This window comes from Ahaetulla prasina, chromosome 3, assembly GCF_028640845.1.
Source record: "Ahaetulla prasina isolate Xishuangbanna chromosome 3, ASM2864084v1, whole genome shotgun sequence".
In the NCBI taxonomy this organism is placed as follows: Eukaryota; Metazoa; Chordata; class Lepidosauria; order Squamata; family Colubridae; genus Ahaetulla; species Ahaetulla prasina.
In genome coordinates, this window is record NC_080541.1 from 201,807,883 (window position 1) to 201,824,907 (window position 17,025).

Consider the following 17,025-nt stretch of genomic DNA (forward strand, 5'->3'; position numbering starts at 1 on the left):
CAATCACACTTGGCCAATAAAATTCTATTCTATTCTATTCTATTCTATTCTAGAGGGATTGCCATCAGGCCATACAGCTGTCAGGTCAGCATGGCCAATTTATCTTTTAAAGGCTAAGGGGCTAGGACAGGGGTGTCAAACTTGTGTCATCACAGCATCACGTGATGTATCATGACTTCCCCCCCCCCCCTTTGCTAAATGGGGCATGACAGCCTTAGGCTAGAAGGTATCCAGAAGTATTTTGACATAAATAAAGAAGAGATCAAAGAACTTTACAGAGGGCCTGCAATCTAGAAGATGCCAGCAGCATATTCTGTAGACATATAGTATGTTGCTTACTCTGGAATAGCTTAAGCTTGTTGTATTAAGTATTTAGATATTGAACAAAATTCAGGAAAATTTAAGAATTTGCATCTTCATTTTTTGAAGTATTTTCTGTAACTCAGCTAATTCAGCTCAATATGCATAAATTCATGTGTTTAGATCAGGTTATTAGACAATCTCCATTATTGATGGTGTGTTTTTCTGTGATTGGGGTTATTGGTTTAACCATGGGAGTGAGTTATATGTTGTGGATCTACTTTAATCCTTGTGCTCTGTCCAGAGCCACTGATGTGAAAGGGGAGGCCATATGAACAATTTCAATAAAGAAGGGAATAGCAAATTTTCATTTTCATATTCCTACCTGAATATTAAGTTGATATCAAGGAAGAAAAACCTTCTTTAAAAGCTCTGAAAGGGTAGATTCCAACAAGTTTGTCTTATCTAGCACCATAATCATGTCATCTAATACATAGCATTTAATTACCTCTTCTGAGATAGATGCATTTTACTAAGCACTTAATAGGTTGCCCATAGTGATTAACCAGATACTAGCTGGGAAGTCAACAAGCAAGACATGAAAGCATAACAAACATCCCAGTGTCTAATGTTCGGAGAATACATTGACTTTGATTCTGTAAATAACTACAGCCATCATAACAAAAGCCAATGAAAGCTATATGGCATGAAACCCAAATGATATGGCCTTTAATTTGGTGTGCACCATATTAGATGGGCAATACCTATACATGCAGAGGCTGCCCTTGTCAGTTATTTGGATCAAGTCTGACTTTCTTGAGGTCAAACATAATAATCCAAAAAACAATTTGAAAACAAGTTAGCTATTTTATCTAGAACTGTGTTTTGTATTCCTAAAATGTATTTGCTAAATTACAGAACCTAAGTGACAGTACACATGGTCAAGATTTAATTTTGGGTTCATGATTGTTCATTTATGCTGCTATTTTCAGTACTTTTTAAACAGTCACTTTATAAAATTTAAAAAAAAACCTTTACTCTGTATTACTTATTTAAGAAGAATAAACTCTTCTGACAAAGTGCAGAATGTCATTACTGCACATGTATACATAATTTATTTTTGGAAATGAATCAACTGATATAGACCACATTTAGAAATGTAAAGCTGTTACTCTTCCGATATGATTTATTTGAGTTCTCAGAAGTATTGTAAGCATGAATAGCATTGATGCTTATTATTCTTTCCAACATGCAAAAGGCACAATAAAGTGAGAAATATGATTTTTTTTGTGCAAAGTGTTTTCTAATAAAAATACACAACAAGAAAAATAACTGAGGAAAAAGTCCCCAAAAAGGAGTGTGGGGGGGTCAAATTTCTTGAAAATTATTTAGAACTAATGAAAACAGTTACGTTCTTAAGAGTCCACAAAGGTTCCATTGGTGAAAGACACTTGGCAAATTCATGGAAACAAGCTGGAGACAAACTCCTTGATGAATCAGAATTTCATCTGTGAAATTAAGTGCCGTAATCAGAGAAAACTATAAGACAATTAAAAATTGTAAAAAAAATAAAGAGAATTATAGTTAAATGCAAGTTAATTGAAAAAAACCTGATCCAAACAAATTGAAAATACAAAGAAAAAAACTCATCATTTTATGCTAAAACTTCACAAACTATTGTGATCCAACTCACTGCATATGTTCTATTTGTTTTTAATCCTTTTTTAAGCACAACACAAAAACAGTTTATAGAAAAGTCCTTGTTATTTGCATCTGTAAGGGAAAGAATGTGCTATGTGATTGAAAAACTTGTGGAAAAATTTAGAAGTGCCACAGGGAATCCCATCTCTCAGTTTTGTAATTCATTTGCTAGTTGTTTCCTGATGGTGCTTGACTGTGCTAAAAGGCTGTTTTGTTCCACAGCGGGTATATAAACATACCCCACGATTTATAGATTTGTAATACTGACACCTACAAAAAGGCATTGTACAAGTTGAATATTTTTGTTGACTTGCGTCCTTGCAGTTTAGGTTTCCTACTTCTAGACTATGGAATGTTACATTAACAGTATAGTTATTCATATTGGTTTCAAATTTCATTATAGTTACTGAAGATTCATCATAGTTTCACACAGCACAGAGACATCAAACTAAACAACAAAACAGCCGGCACTAGATATATTTTTTCTTTAGATACCAATAAGCAAAATATCCCATCCCCCCTAGAGATCCCATGAGGAAGGAGGCCCCAAAAAAGGATGGAGGTTTCCGTTTGACCAGCCTGAATGCATTGGGTACCACCGCTGAGAGGAGAGTAGTATGGATGTCCCCCAAGACTTTCCTGAAGGCAAAACGTTTTTGTATCCTTTCAAAGAAGTTCTGTAGGTTGGGTCTGCTGCCATCTTCCCAGTATTTCTTTGAGAGTCCTAGGAACTTGAGGCGGTGTAATGTGGCTCCCAGCAAAACATCAGCCAAGGTAAATGCACATCCACAAAGCCAGAGTTCACATTTCTGCCCTAAAGAATGAAGCCACAATAATTATGTTGCATTGGAAGACATAAACCAAATGCTGCAATTAACCCTTACTTCATTGGCTTTTGATTGAGACCAATTAAACTGTCTTCTAGTAATAGATCTCTGGCAATTATCTGATTCAATATTTCATGAATTCTAGCATTCCTTTTCACATCTAGGTAAGGTGGGGTGGGAAGCCAAGCATGATTGTGGGATATATTTTGCTGCTTGAAGAGCATTCAGCTGCAATTAGATTATTTTGATAGCTGGGATAGAAAATGCCATAAACGTTCCTCTCTGTCCCTGGTAATTTAAGCACGATATATTAATTAACTAACAATTTGCTACCTTTTAAAGGACATTAAAATCAGAAGCTTTGGTAATTATCTACTTAATGTTAGTGCTGTCCCAATTAGGCATTTTTATCATTGTCAGTTCTTCAGTTTCAGAGATGTTAATGAACAAAGGGGAAATGGTTGCTATCATATTTATATTCTGTCTTTTTATTAGGATGGGAAGGGGCTGACACAGTGATGTTACCAAAGAGAAGTACCAAATTTAATTAATTGCAGGAATATTTGTGGTGTGTGTGATCATGTGCTCCAAGCCCTGACTTTTGCAACACATGTAGAAAGAAAGTAGAGCTTTGAGGAAATGGTCATAGCTGCCATCTTGATTTTTATTTTATTTTTTAAATTCTCTCTACAGACACTTTTGTATCTATTTTTTCCTTTTTGAAAAGTAAAATCAGATCATCAAGACCTTTTAAGTCTTTACAGGCTATGTTTATTCTTCTTTCATTCTGAAAACCTGGAAAACTGAAGCTGTCAAATTTGAGAGGCTTGCTTCCAAATTTTTCAGGAGGATCTATAGGAGCTCAAGATGACAGAGCAGGATCTTCCCACATTTCATGCTCAGTACAAGCCACTCTCTAGAAAAAGATATGATAAAGCAAGTTTTCCCTTTGCAGCTGCTCAGCTTCTTCTCTTAGTCCTCGACTTGTAACCACAAATTAGCCCAAACTTTCTGTTGCTAAGTGAAACAGTTAAGTGAATTTTGCCCCACTATATGACTGTTCTTGCCACACTTGTTAAGTGAACCTCTGTAGTTGTTAAGTTAGTAACATGGTTGTTAAGTGAATTCAGTTTCCCTATTGATTTTGCTTGTCAAAAGCTCACAAAAGGTGATCACAAGACCCCGGGAAAATGCAACCGTCATAAATATGAGCCAGTTGCCAAGCAGCTGAATTTTGATCATGTGACCATAAGGATGCTGCAATGGTTGTAAAGTGTGAAAAAACAGTCATATGTCACTTTTTCAGTTTTGCAACTTTGAATGGTCATTAAGTACTATCTGTACTTCCAATCATGCATATAATTAAGCAGCCTACAGCTGCACCATTGGTACAGTCTTTAAAAACCATGAAATCATCTGCCATGAAAATCTTTATGGCAGTTAATGATAGTTGGAGCATTATGGGTTGAAGGACAATAAAAGGGAGGAATAATAATAACAAACCCTTAAACCTTGCTATTTCTTTTTTATTAACCAGTTATGGTTCTTCAAATTAATTACCAGCTGCTCAACCCTGCTCATGATCAGTTTTAAGCATTCATGTTTTCACGGTAAATGCCTGAAGAAATTAAGCATTAGAAGAATGCTGAAGCAGGTGTATTCAGCCAATATGCTCAGTTTGATTAACATGAAACTCTTTTTGTGGTTTAGCCAATCTGTTTGATGACTTTATATTTCAGTTTGTTTGCAACCCTCAAATGGATTAATTCAATAAACAAGGCACAATGTACCATAAAAATATATTCAATATTCAAGTCTTGAAAACTGCAGCTTAACTGATTTATATAAAATCTGGCATCTATTTCACCTTTTTTGCACTGGTTTTGACTCTGATTGTGAGTAGTTTGAATTTGACTTTATACTTGCTCTTTTATTCTTTCGATTTGAATAATATAAAGACCAATATTCAGAGGAACCAAAAATATTGAAATAATCCTTGGTATTTATGTTATCTGAATAATTTTATTTCCCCGGATGAAAGGTATGTATCCACTACATTATTTAAAATATTGAACCATACTTTGGAAAGAGATCCCTTTGGGGCATGATGCCTATGTTAGTTACAAAACTAGACATCTCTCCATCTCTTCTATGTCTTTTCTGAATTTCCACAGATGTAGCAGGTGCAATCTGGTCTATAGTTAAAAAGCAACAGCTCTCGGTCATAATAATTAATGTGTACTGCCAAGGAAGCTATTTATCTACGAGTGTGTAAAATGTACTATTCCAAACTAGCTTTTTAGATCACGTGTTTGTCCCTTTTTCTTTACCTCCCGTATCATACCATGTCCATACTAATAGTTAATTATTTGTCTCTCATTACAATGGCTGACACTTGGACATGCAGCTGGCAGGCATCTCGCTGTGAAAGAAATAGCAGCAGTTTGAGCTCTACAGATTCTGATGACTTTTAAAATTACACAGATACTCTTTCTGCCCACCAGCACTGACAGGTGCAGAAATTAGAAATGTCATACTGTATTTAAGTAGAGAAGAAAGGACAACCATAAGGAGTCACTTCCTTTTATCTAGAAGGCTGCTAAAAACCTCAAGGGTGTCAGTTATCTGTTGTATGAGTAGTGATTCATTTAACTCATGCTAAGATTTTTTTTCCTTGGGGAGGAGAATGGAAGGAGAACATTCAAAGTGTGATTGGGTTTTTTAAAATGATTGTCTGGATCAGTATTTTTCATTTAAGGGAGTAAAACGGATCAGTTAAGATAAAATCCCAAACACTACTTTAATATTTTGAGTTACTGGATTGTTGATTTCGGTGGAGAGAAAGAAAATGCAGTCAGGTAGGATGCTATGAGATCTATGAGAATTCTGGGAGCTGAAGTCCACAAATCTTAAAGTTGGCAAGGTTGGAGACTCCTGATCTGGATGATCAAATGAATATTTTGCTCAGAGGTTTACAAAGAACTGCAAATTCCCAAATGAAAAAAGTATCCGGGTGTTCTCCCTAGTTCACGAAGAGAACTTTTGACTTTTCACAGAAAACATTTTTGGGGGAAAAAGTAGAATAAAAAACCCTCTCCTTTGCTTCATTTCTTCAAAGTGCACCATTTTGGGCTTTTTGTTTTCACAGAGCTCCATATATTTTTTGGCAAATTAGGGTTTATTAGATCACAGCAGGTGGTAGCTCTAGATGACCGTGGCTATCTCAGCAGGGTCTAACCTAGTTAGGTCTTGGAGATGGAAGACTATCTGGAAAATAAAAGACCATCCTGGAAGGGGATAACATCCATTCAATAACACTTCTAAGAAAACTGCAGGTATGCAGGTATACAGGCATACTGCAGGTATGCAGTCACTAGGAGTGGAGCTTGACCCAAGGCCCTCCTTAACCAAACCATTTTGGAATGATATAAATATAGAGATATAAAACTGAGATTTCACAAACTAGATTGGGCAAAATCAATGGCGCCTATTTAAAATCAATCATCAGATGAAGATGTTCTCTTCTCACAAGATCCAGAAGAGCTACAAAAACACATACAAGAGCTTCACAAAGCAGGAGAACCATTTGGCTTAAAAATAAACCTGAAGAAGAGCTGGATTATGTTTAATAAATTCATCAAAGAAAGAAAAATGTGTATATCTGGAGAAGAACTAGATGTAGTAGACCATATACCTTGTCCAACGGATCTCAATGGAAGATGATACAATAAAAGAAATTGAAACGCATGTTAAATGTGCTTGGCAGGCATTTGGCAAGCTAAGCATAATTTTCAAGAACAATCTTCCCCCTATGCCTGAAGAAAATTTTTTTTTCAATCAGACTGTGCTACCTGCTTTAATATATGCCAGTGAAACATGGACACTAACTTCACAATTGATACAAAAGCTAAGAGTGGCATAAAGTGCCATGGAAAGATACATGCTCAGCCTTACAAGACAAGATAAAAATATCTGCAGATGGATTAGAGAACAGACAAAAGTATATGATATCATCAAGAGAGTAAAAAAATGGAAATTGAAATGGAAGTGGGCTGGTCACATAGGGGCCGCTGGTGGCTCAACAGACTAAGCAGTCTGTTATTAACACAGCTGCTTGCAATTACTGCATGTTCAAGTCCCACCAGGCCCAGGGTTGACTCAGCCTTCCATCCTTTATAAGGTAGGTAAAATGAGGACCCAGATTGTTGGGGACAATAAAAGTTGACTTTGTATATAATATACAAATGGATGAAGACTATTGCTTAACACAATGTAAGCCGCCCTGAGTCTTCGGAGAAGGGCGGGATATAAATTCAAATTAAAAAAAAAAAGAAGAAGAAGAACTGATGGCATTTGGACTAAGGCAGTCATAGAATGGATCCCACTTGATAAAAAGCATCCACAAAATAGACCTAAAACAAAATGGATTGATGACATCAGCAAGTATTGTGGACCAATTGGCAAAAGAAAGCTCAGGACTGTATTGATTGGAAACATATGGAAGAGGCCTTCATCCTGCAGTGGATAGACAATAGCTAAAATGATGATGATGATAAAACTGAGATTAGCTGGAAAGCAAACAATCTGCCAAAAACTGCACAGAGATCTTATCCAAATGGTGGGCCCGTCCTTAAAATAATTAGCTTTTATAAGACGCCTTCTAAATCTAATGTTCCAATTTTGTTGCCCAGTTCCCTTCAACAAAATAGTTGGCAGATAACTTTCATATGCTTATGTTCAAAAAGGATGAAAAGAAGACCTGGGCAACTTGATGTTAACACCAGGCTAAATTCTGTAACAGATTTTTAAATAGTTGGTTTATAATAATTCAGAAAAGAATGCATTGCTTGGCAGAACTCAAAATGATTTTACTAAGAACAAGTCATGCCAAATTAATTTGATTGACCAATTTAGAGGACACAGTGTTCCAAGCAAAGCATCTGACAAAGTTTCCCATGAGATTCTAATAGCTAGTATAGCAAAACATGGGCCTGACCATTCCACTGTGGATATAGAGCTTATAAAATTGTGCTATTGGGACTTCCTGTCGTAGCATCGCAGCGGTGCAGTGGTAAGAGAACAGTCTCTGTTCCCGCAAAATAAAGCCTCCCCTGAAAATAAGCTCCCTCCAAAAAATAAGCCCTCCCAAAAAATATTTAACCGCATGCACAGCAAGTCCCTGCCATTTCCTCTAGTTAGGGTTAGGGAGACAGAGCTGGAAATCAGATAAGACGGTGGGAGGATCCCCATCTTGTTCCACATGCCCCAAAATAATAAGACCTCCCTGAAAATAAGGCCAAGTGCTTATTATGGGGTTCAAAATATAATATGACTATAATGAATATAAGAGAGTCTAGATTATTTCAAACTGATTCACTGCAGAAAATAAGCTACTTTTGCAAATATTAATTGTATAGATGATAAAGTTAAACAAGTATCAGAAACTTCTACAAGTCACCAGAGAGAATCTAGGAAATAATGTTCAGATGAACATAACGCATACCTTGATATTCAATTTTTCTCTTCTCCAGTTCAGCTTCAATTTGATCTAGCACCATTCCCAGATCTCCCAGGATTTTCTTCAGATAGTTCACATTGTCATGCTCCAGAATTTTGGCCTAAATGAAAATAACAAAGGCCTTACTGCAAAAAAAAAAAGCTTACAAAGTAATGATTATCCAATGGTATGTAGGAGATTTGTAAAAAACAAATAAACACCACATCTGTTATTAAAACAGCTTTAATAGAAAGGGATGCAATTTGTTGGGTTTGCAAATTATCCAACAATGATAGCAGATTTAGCCTACTGATTCTGTAGCAATTTGTAATCTGTGGTCCAGAGGTGATACTCAGCAAGTTCTGACCAGTTCTGAAGAACTGGTAGTGGAAATTTTGAGTAGTTCGGAGAACCAGTAAATACCACCTCTGACTGGCCCCGCCCACATCTATTCTCTGCCTCCCGAGTCCCAGCTGATTGGGAGGAAATGGAGTAACCTTTTGCAGTAACCTTCCCCTGGAGTGGGGAGGGAATGGAGATTTTACAGTACCCTTCCCCTGCCATGTGCACCAAGCCATGTCCACCAAGCCATGCCACACCCACCAAGCCATGCCCACAGAACTGGTAGTAAAAAATTTTGAATCCCACCACTGGTGTGATCTGAAAGGCTAGGAATCGGGGTTCCTATTCAGCAGGTTCTGATAGATTCTGGAAAACCGGTAGTGGAAATTTTGAGTAGTTCGGAGTTGTTTGTATAGTTTTGGGCAATTATTTATTTATTTATTATTTACATTTTTATACAAAATACAAAAAGTTATTACACTAATAGATCACTTTGTGATCTATACTGCTGTGTGCTTATTTTGAATTTAAGAAAATACTATTTATAAATCAGGGCAAAACAGATATAGAAAAGTCTAGATTATTTCAAACTGATTCACTGCAGACAGTAAACTACTTTTGATGATAATATTAATTGTATAGATGATAAAGTTAAACAAGTATCAGAAACTTCTACAAGTCACCAGAGAGAATCTAGGAAATAATGTTCAGATGAACATAATGCATACCTTGATATTCAATTTTTCTCTTCTCCATACGTCTTCTAAACCTAATGTTCCAATTTTATTGCCCAGATCCCTTCAACAACAGCATCCCCATGGTCATGTGGTCAAAATTCAGATGCTTGGTAACTGATTCATATTTATTATAGTCACCTTTTGCAAACTTCTAACAAGCAAAGTCAATTGAGAAACCAGATTCACTTAATAATTGTTTTACTAACTTAAAACTGCAGTGATTCACTTAAGAACTGTGGCAAAAAAAGGTTGTAAAATGGGGCAAAATTCACTTAACAATGATCTCACTTAACAATAGAAATTTTGGGATCAATTGTGGTCATAAGTTTAGGCCCCCTGCATTTATCTTACTTCTTTTTCAGATCAGTCAAAGTAGGAACATTCTTTTCTACTAAGGGGAAGTGATGTGAAAGTTAAAAGATAAAAGAAATGTGGGTCAGGCTAAAGTATGAATAAATGATGTCAGCTAAATTAATTAATTTAATTATATATTCATAAAGGTAAAAGCAGTGACAGCCACATACAAATTATTCATGATAATCATTGCATCAATTCATTCTATTATGGATTCTTAATTAAATTTGATGACTTTTGCCTGTTGCAGATGAATCAATAGTCAGTCTGGCTACCTGCTCAATTTAAGTTGGGCCCAGGGGACCATTGTTTACCCCATGTACCCCACTGTCTTTTTCACAGCCTTGGACCACCATCAGTTGGCCCTTCTCTTTGGAATCTCTCTCTGGGTGAGAATGGGAAGTTCGTGGAAAATGCCCAATAGTTAGTGGAAATTAGACTGAAGTCAATATTTATATCCATCCCAAACTTCTATAGTGTTTCCATATCTAATAATAAAACTTTCCTTATGCTTGTCTCACCATAAGTTTCTTCTGTTTGGAAAGGTATGGTTCCGTTAGTTGTGCCTCATCATCATCATCATGATCCAACTTCATCAGATCTGAGCTGGCATTAACTAAATGTCCTAAAGAGAAGAAAATATAAATGGTTTGCATGCTTGTGGCGGAGATTTACTCCCATCAGAGTGGTATCTCATCGTAGCAGAAGCCTCATTCTTTTACAAAACTGTTATATTTGTTTTATTAATTGCACTAAAGAAATGATAACAATAAATGAATGAAAGATCAAGGAGTAAAATAGGTTCAAGTTGAAGGTCCAAGATATTATGTTTTGCCCATATTCTGTAGCTGGACTTTTGAAAGATCAGACACAGAGCAAATCGGAGAATATACGTTTTGCATACAAATGCTAGAAAGTGGGGCAAACTCACCTGACAAATGTTTCACTTAGCAACATAACTTTTAGGCTCAATTGTGGTGGTAACTCAAGGAGTACCTATAATGAATTTCTATTCTATTACATTAGAGAACCCAATTTGATGCAAATATCTGAAGAGGCTTTGAGAACTACATCAAGGTGTTCCGGTTGTACATCCCTGTTCCAGATCATAATTTGGTGATTTCTGAGTCCGTTCAGTTTTGATTCTTTGTGGGAGAAGGTGCTGGTATAATGTCATGTTTTAGATTAGTATTTTTTAAAGGAAAAGAGAAAGCAGTTATAGTATCCCATAATCATCTCTCAGTTATGGTGGAATAAAATCAGGCATACTTCCTGGCAGATGATAATCAATATCCCAAAGCATAAACCCATAGGGAGCTAATACAAATGTTTTTAAAAAATAGCTTCACAGGACTATGGCTGAATGCTCCAACCAGAAAACTTGGCAGTTTTGTTTTGATTAATTAACTGTGATTCCTGCTAACATGAATCTTTCAGCTATATGGTTCTGTAATTTCCAGAGCTTCAATCTAGCATAAGAAAAGCCATCTTGTAATTCTTGAGAGTTGTGGTTTTGATACTTCTATAGACACTACCTTGAGGCAAACTATCTAAGGTAGACAAAATCATGAGTGAGGCTACATTCGAAATCTTACTGGCAAATTTATCAACACATAAATGAGACCTACTTCAAGGGAAAGGCCAGTTTTGAGCAAATGCATTAGCAGTACTCTTTTCAATGTAGGTTAAATAGTGGATATATTATACCAATAATGATCTGTGCTCATTCTTTTCCCATCTTGACATTTCACCTCCCTTAGGTAATCATTTTTAATTATCACAGCATCATGGCCTCAGCAAAAGCAATGCTTGAGCTATAAATCAATCTCTTAGTTGCTCTTTATATCTAGCACAGCCAAAGTAATTAAGCTTCTACAGCAGCTCAGTTCTTCTTTTTTTCTATGGAAGGTTTTACTGGACAAATGAGGCCATAATTTCCAGTGTAGCCTCATATTATCTATGATTAAAAAGGTCAGAATAAAAAGAAAAGGGACATTATTTTTGAAAATGGCAGCTTCACTTTCAAGAAGTGTTTGGGCCTACAGTTTGAGAATATTTGGATGTTTTAGGGTATGTGGTTGGAATCTTTATGATCTGATAATTTGAAGATCTTAGAGTTAGTCTTCCTCCACTGCATCTGACATTATTTGGCTTGGAAACAGACTTTATTGTCAATGAAATAATTGTAAAATGAAAAAAGGAATGCATCTTGAGACTGAAATGATTGATCGAAGAGGTTTCTGATACATTTGAATATAGTTTTGAGAAGTACTGTCAGGAAATTCAGTTTGCATGCAGAAATGTGCATACAATTGCAAGATAAACTGTGGTTAGTTTTCTTCCTCTATACAGGTATTCATTTACATTACTTGACCATTTTGAAAGCATCCAATTCATTTTCTATGAATTTTTCTGTAACCAAAAGAAGCAACAGACCTGGATGAATCTTGAAGCTTGCAAAATTTTAAATAAATTCTAAGAAAAGGGGAATCAAAAACAGTTCAGTGAGAATTGAACAAACTGAGAATGCTCAATAATTATTGGAGGGGAGAAACAGAAAATTGGGAATGAGGATAGAATAGAGCAGGCTCAAAGAGGACTGCAACATTTTGCTGAAGAATCCACTTGTAATATTAAAAGGAGAGATTTAAATAGACATAATAGTCTTACATTTGGTTGCTACATTTGCAGTAGGTGTCACTGCAACAAACAAAATGCAATTGGAATGTTCACCTCACATTTAGGATTTCAAATTATGTTCCTCTATTCATTGCCTGCCCCAGATTACTGATGGAAAGATATTTTTTGAAAACTTTCTCAAACATTCCCTGTAGCATATCTGATTGCAATTTCACCCACAGCAAATCAATAGTTTAAATAGGGCTTTCCTTCTTTCAATTTATGTTATGCGCAGATAAATATTTTACTAATTGCAAATTCTACTGTGTAAATATCCATGCCTATAAATGAAGGAAATTTATGCTTAGTCAGGATTCAATAGATGGTTTCATACTAAGATCACATCCTTTGCAATTTAGAGAAGCAATTCATTGCTTTAATTAAAAGTTCTTTACATCTTCTATTGTCTGATTCTCTCTTAATGTTGACTGAAGTAGACTATTTGCAGAGCAATGTCTCAGTAGCTTTGGAGTTAAGTATATATGCTCTTCTTCTCTTCAATTTCTATTGATCTGTCAGACTGGATTAGAACCAAGGCTATTTTTTTTTTGGAGAAATCTCTGGTGCTGTTGCTTTCACAATTGTCCTCAACTTTTTTTTTAATGAATGGATATTGACAGCAAAATGACTAGGAATAGATTCACATATTCTTAAAAACAATTGGCATTAAAAAGGAGAAGAAGGGGAAGTTGCTCAAAGTAGCTTTGCTTCCAACCAACATCTAGTGAGATATTGCAGTACATCTGATTATCTCAAATCACCAAGTAAAGTAATGAATTAGAAAGTGAGGCTGTTGTATTTGTTTAAAAAAGTAGACATTTGTGTTTAACGGAGATATTTAGTTGCTGGACTGGAGAGCAAAGATAAATATCTAACATAAGGAAAGGTAAAGAAAAAATGAGAGTAATGCACTGGAAATGAACATAAATTACTTAAATCTTAGACAAACAGGTCATGCTCAGACTATCTATCTTTCTCTTCTTTCTGCCCAACTGGTTTTTAAGCTTGTTAAACTTCAGTGATCTTTGGAGAATAGAATAGAATAGAATTTTATTGGCCAAGTGTGATTGGACACACAAGGAATTTGTCTTGGTGCATATGCTCTCAGTATACATAAAAGAAAAGATACGTTCATCAAGGTACAACATTTACAACACAATTGATGGTCAATATATCAATATAAATCATAAGGATTGCCAGCAACAAGTTATAGTCATACAGTCATAAGTGGAAAGAGATTGGTGATGGGAACTATGAAACGATTAATAGTAGTGCAGATTCAGTAAATAGTCTGACAGTGTTGAGGGAATTATTTGTTTAGCAGAGTGATGGCCTTCGGGGGAAAAACTGTTCTTGTGTCTAGTTGTTCTGGTGTGCAGTGCTCTATAGCGTCGTTTTGAGGGTAGGAGTTGAAACAGTTTATGTCCAGGATGCGAGTGATCTGCAAATATTTTCACGGCCCTCTTCTTGATTCGTGCAGTATACAGGTCCTCAATGGAAGGCAGGTTGGTAGCAATTATTTTTTCTGCAGTTCTGAGTGAAGACAATTCTGACTTTAGACAGCGACTGGCCAGAAGTATCATTAACTTTGGGTTACATTCTGTTTTGATTTTTATTTAGTTGCTATCAGTGATTATTTAAAGTGATATGGCAGAAAGAGGCCTGGAGCAGCTTTTGGTAGAGAACATTGCCTGAAAGTAAATGACGCCTGGCAGATCCTGGGGAGCTCTGTGCTTGCAAGGACAACCGTGCTGAGGCTCACAGGCCTTGGAGAACAGCATGAGGTGGACTTTTTAAAAAATTATTTTATTTATTCATTTTTTATGATGTTCCTCTCTTCTGTTAGATCAGGGATCTCCGACCTTGGTCCCTTTAAGACTTGTGGACTTCAACTTCAACTTCAAGTTGAAGTCCACAAGTCTTAAAGGGACCAAGGTTGGAGACCCCTGTGTTAGGTGACCTTTTGAGTGGTAGCAGTGGCATTAGGATTGAAGTCAAGGCTTGGGCCTCTTTCAGGCCCTGTCTCAACATTGCCACCAAGTGCTGCTTTCAGGGTGGCCCAGATCAGGCGGGGGGGAGGGACAGAGAATTGTTTTTTTTCTTTCTCTTTCGTTTGGGATACGGATTGACATGCCAGCAGAAACAAGTTAGACATTTTCGGAATGTTTGACATGCCAAACCCAAAAACCCATCACTGGTTTAGACCAGGGATGTCCAAACTTGGCCCTTTGAAGAGTGGTGGACTTCAACTCCCAGAATTCCCCAGCCAGCAACTTGCTCATATTTATAACTCATGCTGGCTGGAGAATTCTGGGAGTTGAAATCCAACACTTTTCAAAGGGCCAAATTTGGACATCCCTAGTTTAGACTGTACTTTCCTTGGCAGCCTGAAGAACTTAAACATTTCAATACACATCTCCTCATCTCATAATCCTGACAGAAGGATGGTTCTAGATCACCTTCAAAGTCTAAGTATCCTAGCACCTTCCTCTGCTGGAGAGAGAAAAATGTTTGGTTCTCTTAGAAACAAAGCCTGTGGTGCAAAGTTAGGTAAGAGTGTTTATTCTCCTCTGCAGCCTTTGATTAAGGTAGAATCTTACAGATTGGAGGAAATCTAAATAAATGAACCCAAGTAACTTTTGTTTTGGGAAAACTGCTGTTTCATTAGGAATAAGCTCACAGTATAGTCAGAAATTTACTTTAGACTTTTCCTTTTTTTTGTTTTTGACTTCAGATACAAATTAGCGGATAGTGTTTTACTTTCAAATAATAACAGTTTCAAGTGGGGCAATAAATCAGCTGGAGATCTGTGAAGAAGATAGATTCTTACATTCCTGCAGGGCAGGGGCAGGTATCAAAACCGTTGCTACTGGTTCACTTGTGGGTGCATGCACACAATGCTTCTGCGTATGCGCAGAAGCATCCGGGCGGGTGGGCGGAGCCTCCTGCTGCCACTGCTACAGGTTTGCCCGACCCAGGACGAACCGGTAGCAGCCCACCACTGCTGCAGGGCCATGAGGCAGGAGCAAGAAACCAAGAGTGTGAAGATTTGTAAAAAGGAGACTATTTCTAGCCAAAGAAGAGAAAGGCCATGAAAGTTGCTGATATGTAGCTCCAATTTCTGGCACGGTTTAATTGGGAAACTTGCCACCTGTTTTCCCAAGGAGATGAGCCCTTTCATAGCTGCTGGAATCTTCTTAGGTTAGGCACCCTGCCATTTTAAAATTATTATTATGAGAGGTTTCTCACAGCTTTTGATCAACTCAGGATGGTGTACACCCATATTCCTCATATTACCGATAATAACTCTGTGAAGTAGACTTGGTAGAGAGAGAGAGTGATGGCCCAAATTCATTCAGCTGGTTTTCATGCCTAAGGGAGGATTAGAAGTCAGTCTCCTGATTTCTAGCCCAGCATTTTAGGAATTACAACAAACTAGCTCTCCAGTGTGGGAACAGCCCAGTACATTATCTGCCTTTGTCTCCACTTTATCAATTCATTGGCTCTGAAAGCTGGTATTTGATTGCCTGCTGTCTCCCCAGGATGACAATGAATCTCCTCAATCAATCCCCAGAGAACTTGACCATCGATCTGCCCTGGCTGACAATCTAAAAAGAGATCCTAAGAAGAAGAAATCAAAGGACCATCTATCTTAGCCTCCTAAATAAGGATAGAAAAAAGATAGAAAATGGGTAAAGATTCAGATTTCTATGGACTACCTGATGAATTCTAGTAACTTTGTTTGGTATATGGAATTAGTTTGCTACTGAAAAAAATTCCTAAAATTTTGTTTTAAATTTCCCAATCTAGCTATTGTTCTAAGATTTCCTAATAATTTCCCATCAAGCCAGTTTAGTTTAGCTTCTAGTTCAGTCATGGTTGGCTAGATGCTGCCACCTGCTGTAACACACACACACACACACACACACACACACACACAATGTTTTAAGAACAATAACTGCCACAGACTAAATTAGAACAGAAAAAGTAAAAAAAAAAAAGAACAGAAGAATCTAAAAGTGCAATATGAAAAGTTGGATGGGTGGCCAATAAATTTATTAGTAAAAAAGAAAATAGAAAAAAGAAGATATAAAGAAAGATATAAAAACATGAAGAAATGACTTCTGATATTCCTCACGGCAATTATGAGTACAATTATATTTCAACCTCTCTCTCCTCTTTCCATGATCTATCCTATCCAATCATTAAAAGAAGGTTTTATAGTAATAATATCCATTGCTGCTCTCATTTTAATTATCCTGCACTATTTTACCTCTGAATATAGATCAGGGTGTCAAACTTGCAGCCTGCGGGCCAGATGCATCATGTACTGGCCACCCCCACCTCTAGTTTAGCGAAGGGGAAAAAATTGTGATGCATCCCGTGATGACAATGTGTCATTGCAGGTTTGACACTCCTGATGTAGATATTCTATATAACTCTTATGCCTATATTCCTGTGGGATCATATGGCACTCTCAGATAATTTAGAAGCACTTCGAATAGAAGAAAATGTGAAGTCAAGCACAAACTTAACAAAAAAAAAAAATAGTGAAGAAAGTCATGTAAATGAAGATGAGGGAAAATCT

The 17,025-nt window shown here is 36.7% G+C and overlaps 1 protein-coding gene across 2 annotated transcripts in view; it reads right to left on the reverse strand.

Annotated features, from left to right (window-relative positions):
* Positions 1-995: 995 nt before the first annotated feature.
* Positions 996-17,025, reverse strand: part of GDAP1L1 (ganglioside induced differentiation associated protein 1 like 1) — a 49,402-nt gene continuing 33,372 nt past the window's right edge. Inside the window, exons 4-6 of one of the 2 annotated variants that reach the window (XM_058174452.1) lie at positions 10,280-10,383; positions 8,332-8,446; positions 996-2,815 (exon numbers count right to left, since the gene is read on the reverse strand). In XM_058174452.1, coding sequence (XP_058030435.1) covers positions 2,472-2,815; positions 8,332-8,446; positions 10,280-10,383 — 563 coding nt within the window. In that variant the 3' untranslated portion in view covers positions 996-2,471. The remainder of the gene's footprint in view (positions 2,816-8,331; positions 8,447-10,279; positions 10,384-17,025) is intronic. The other variant, XM_058174451.1, reaches the window with a different exon arrangement.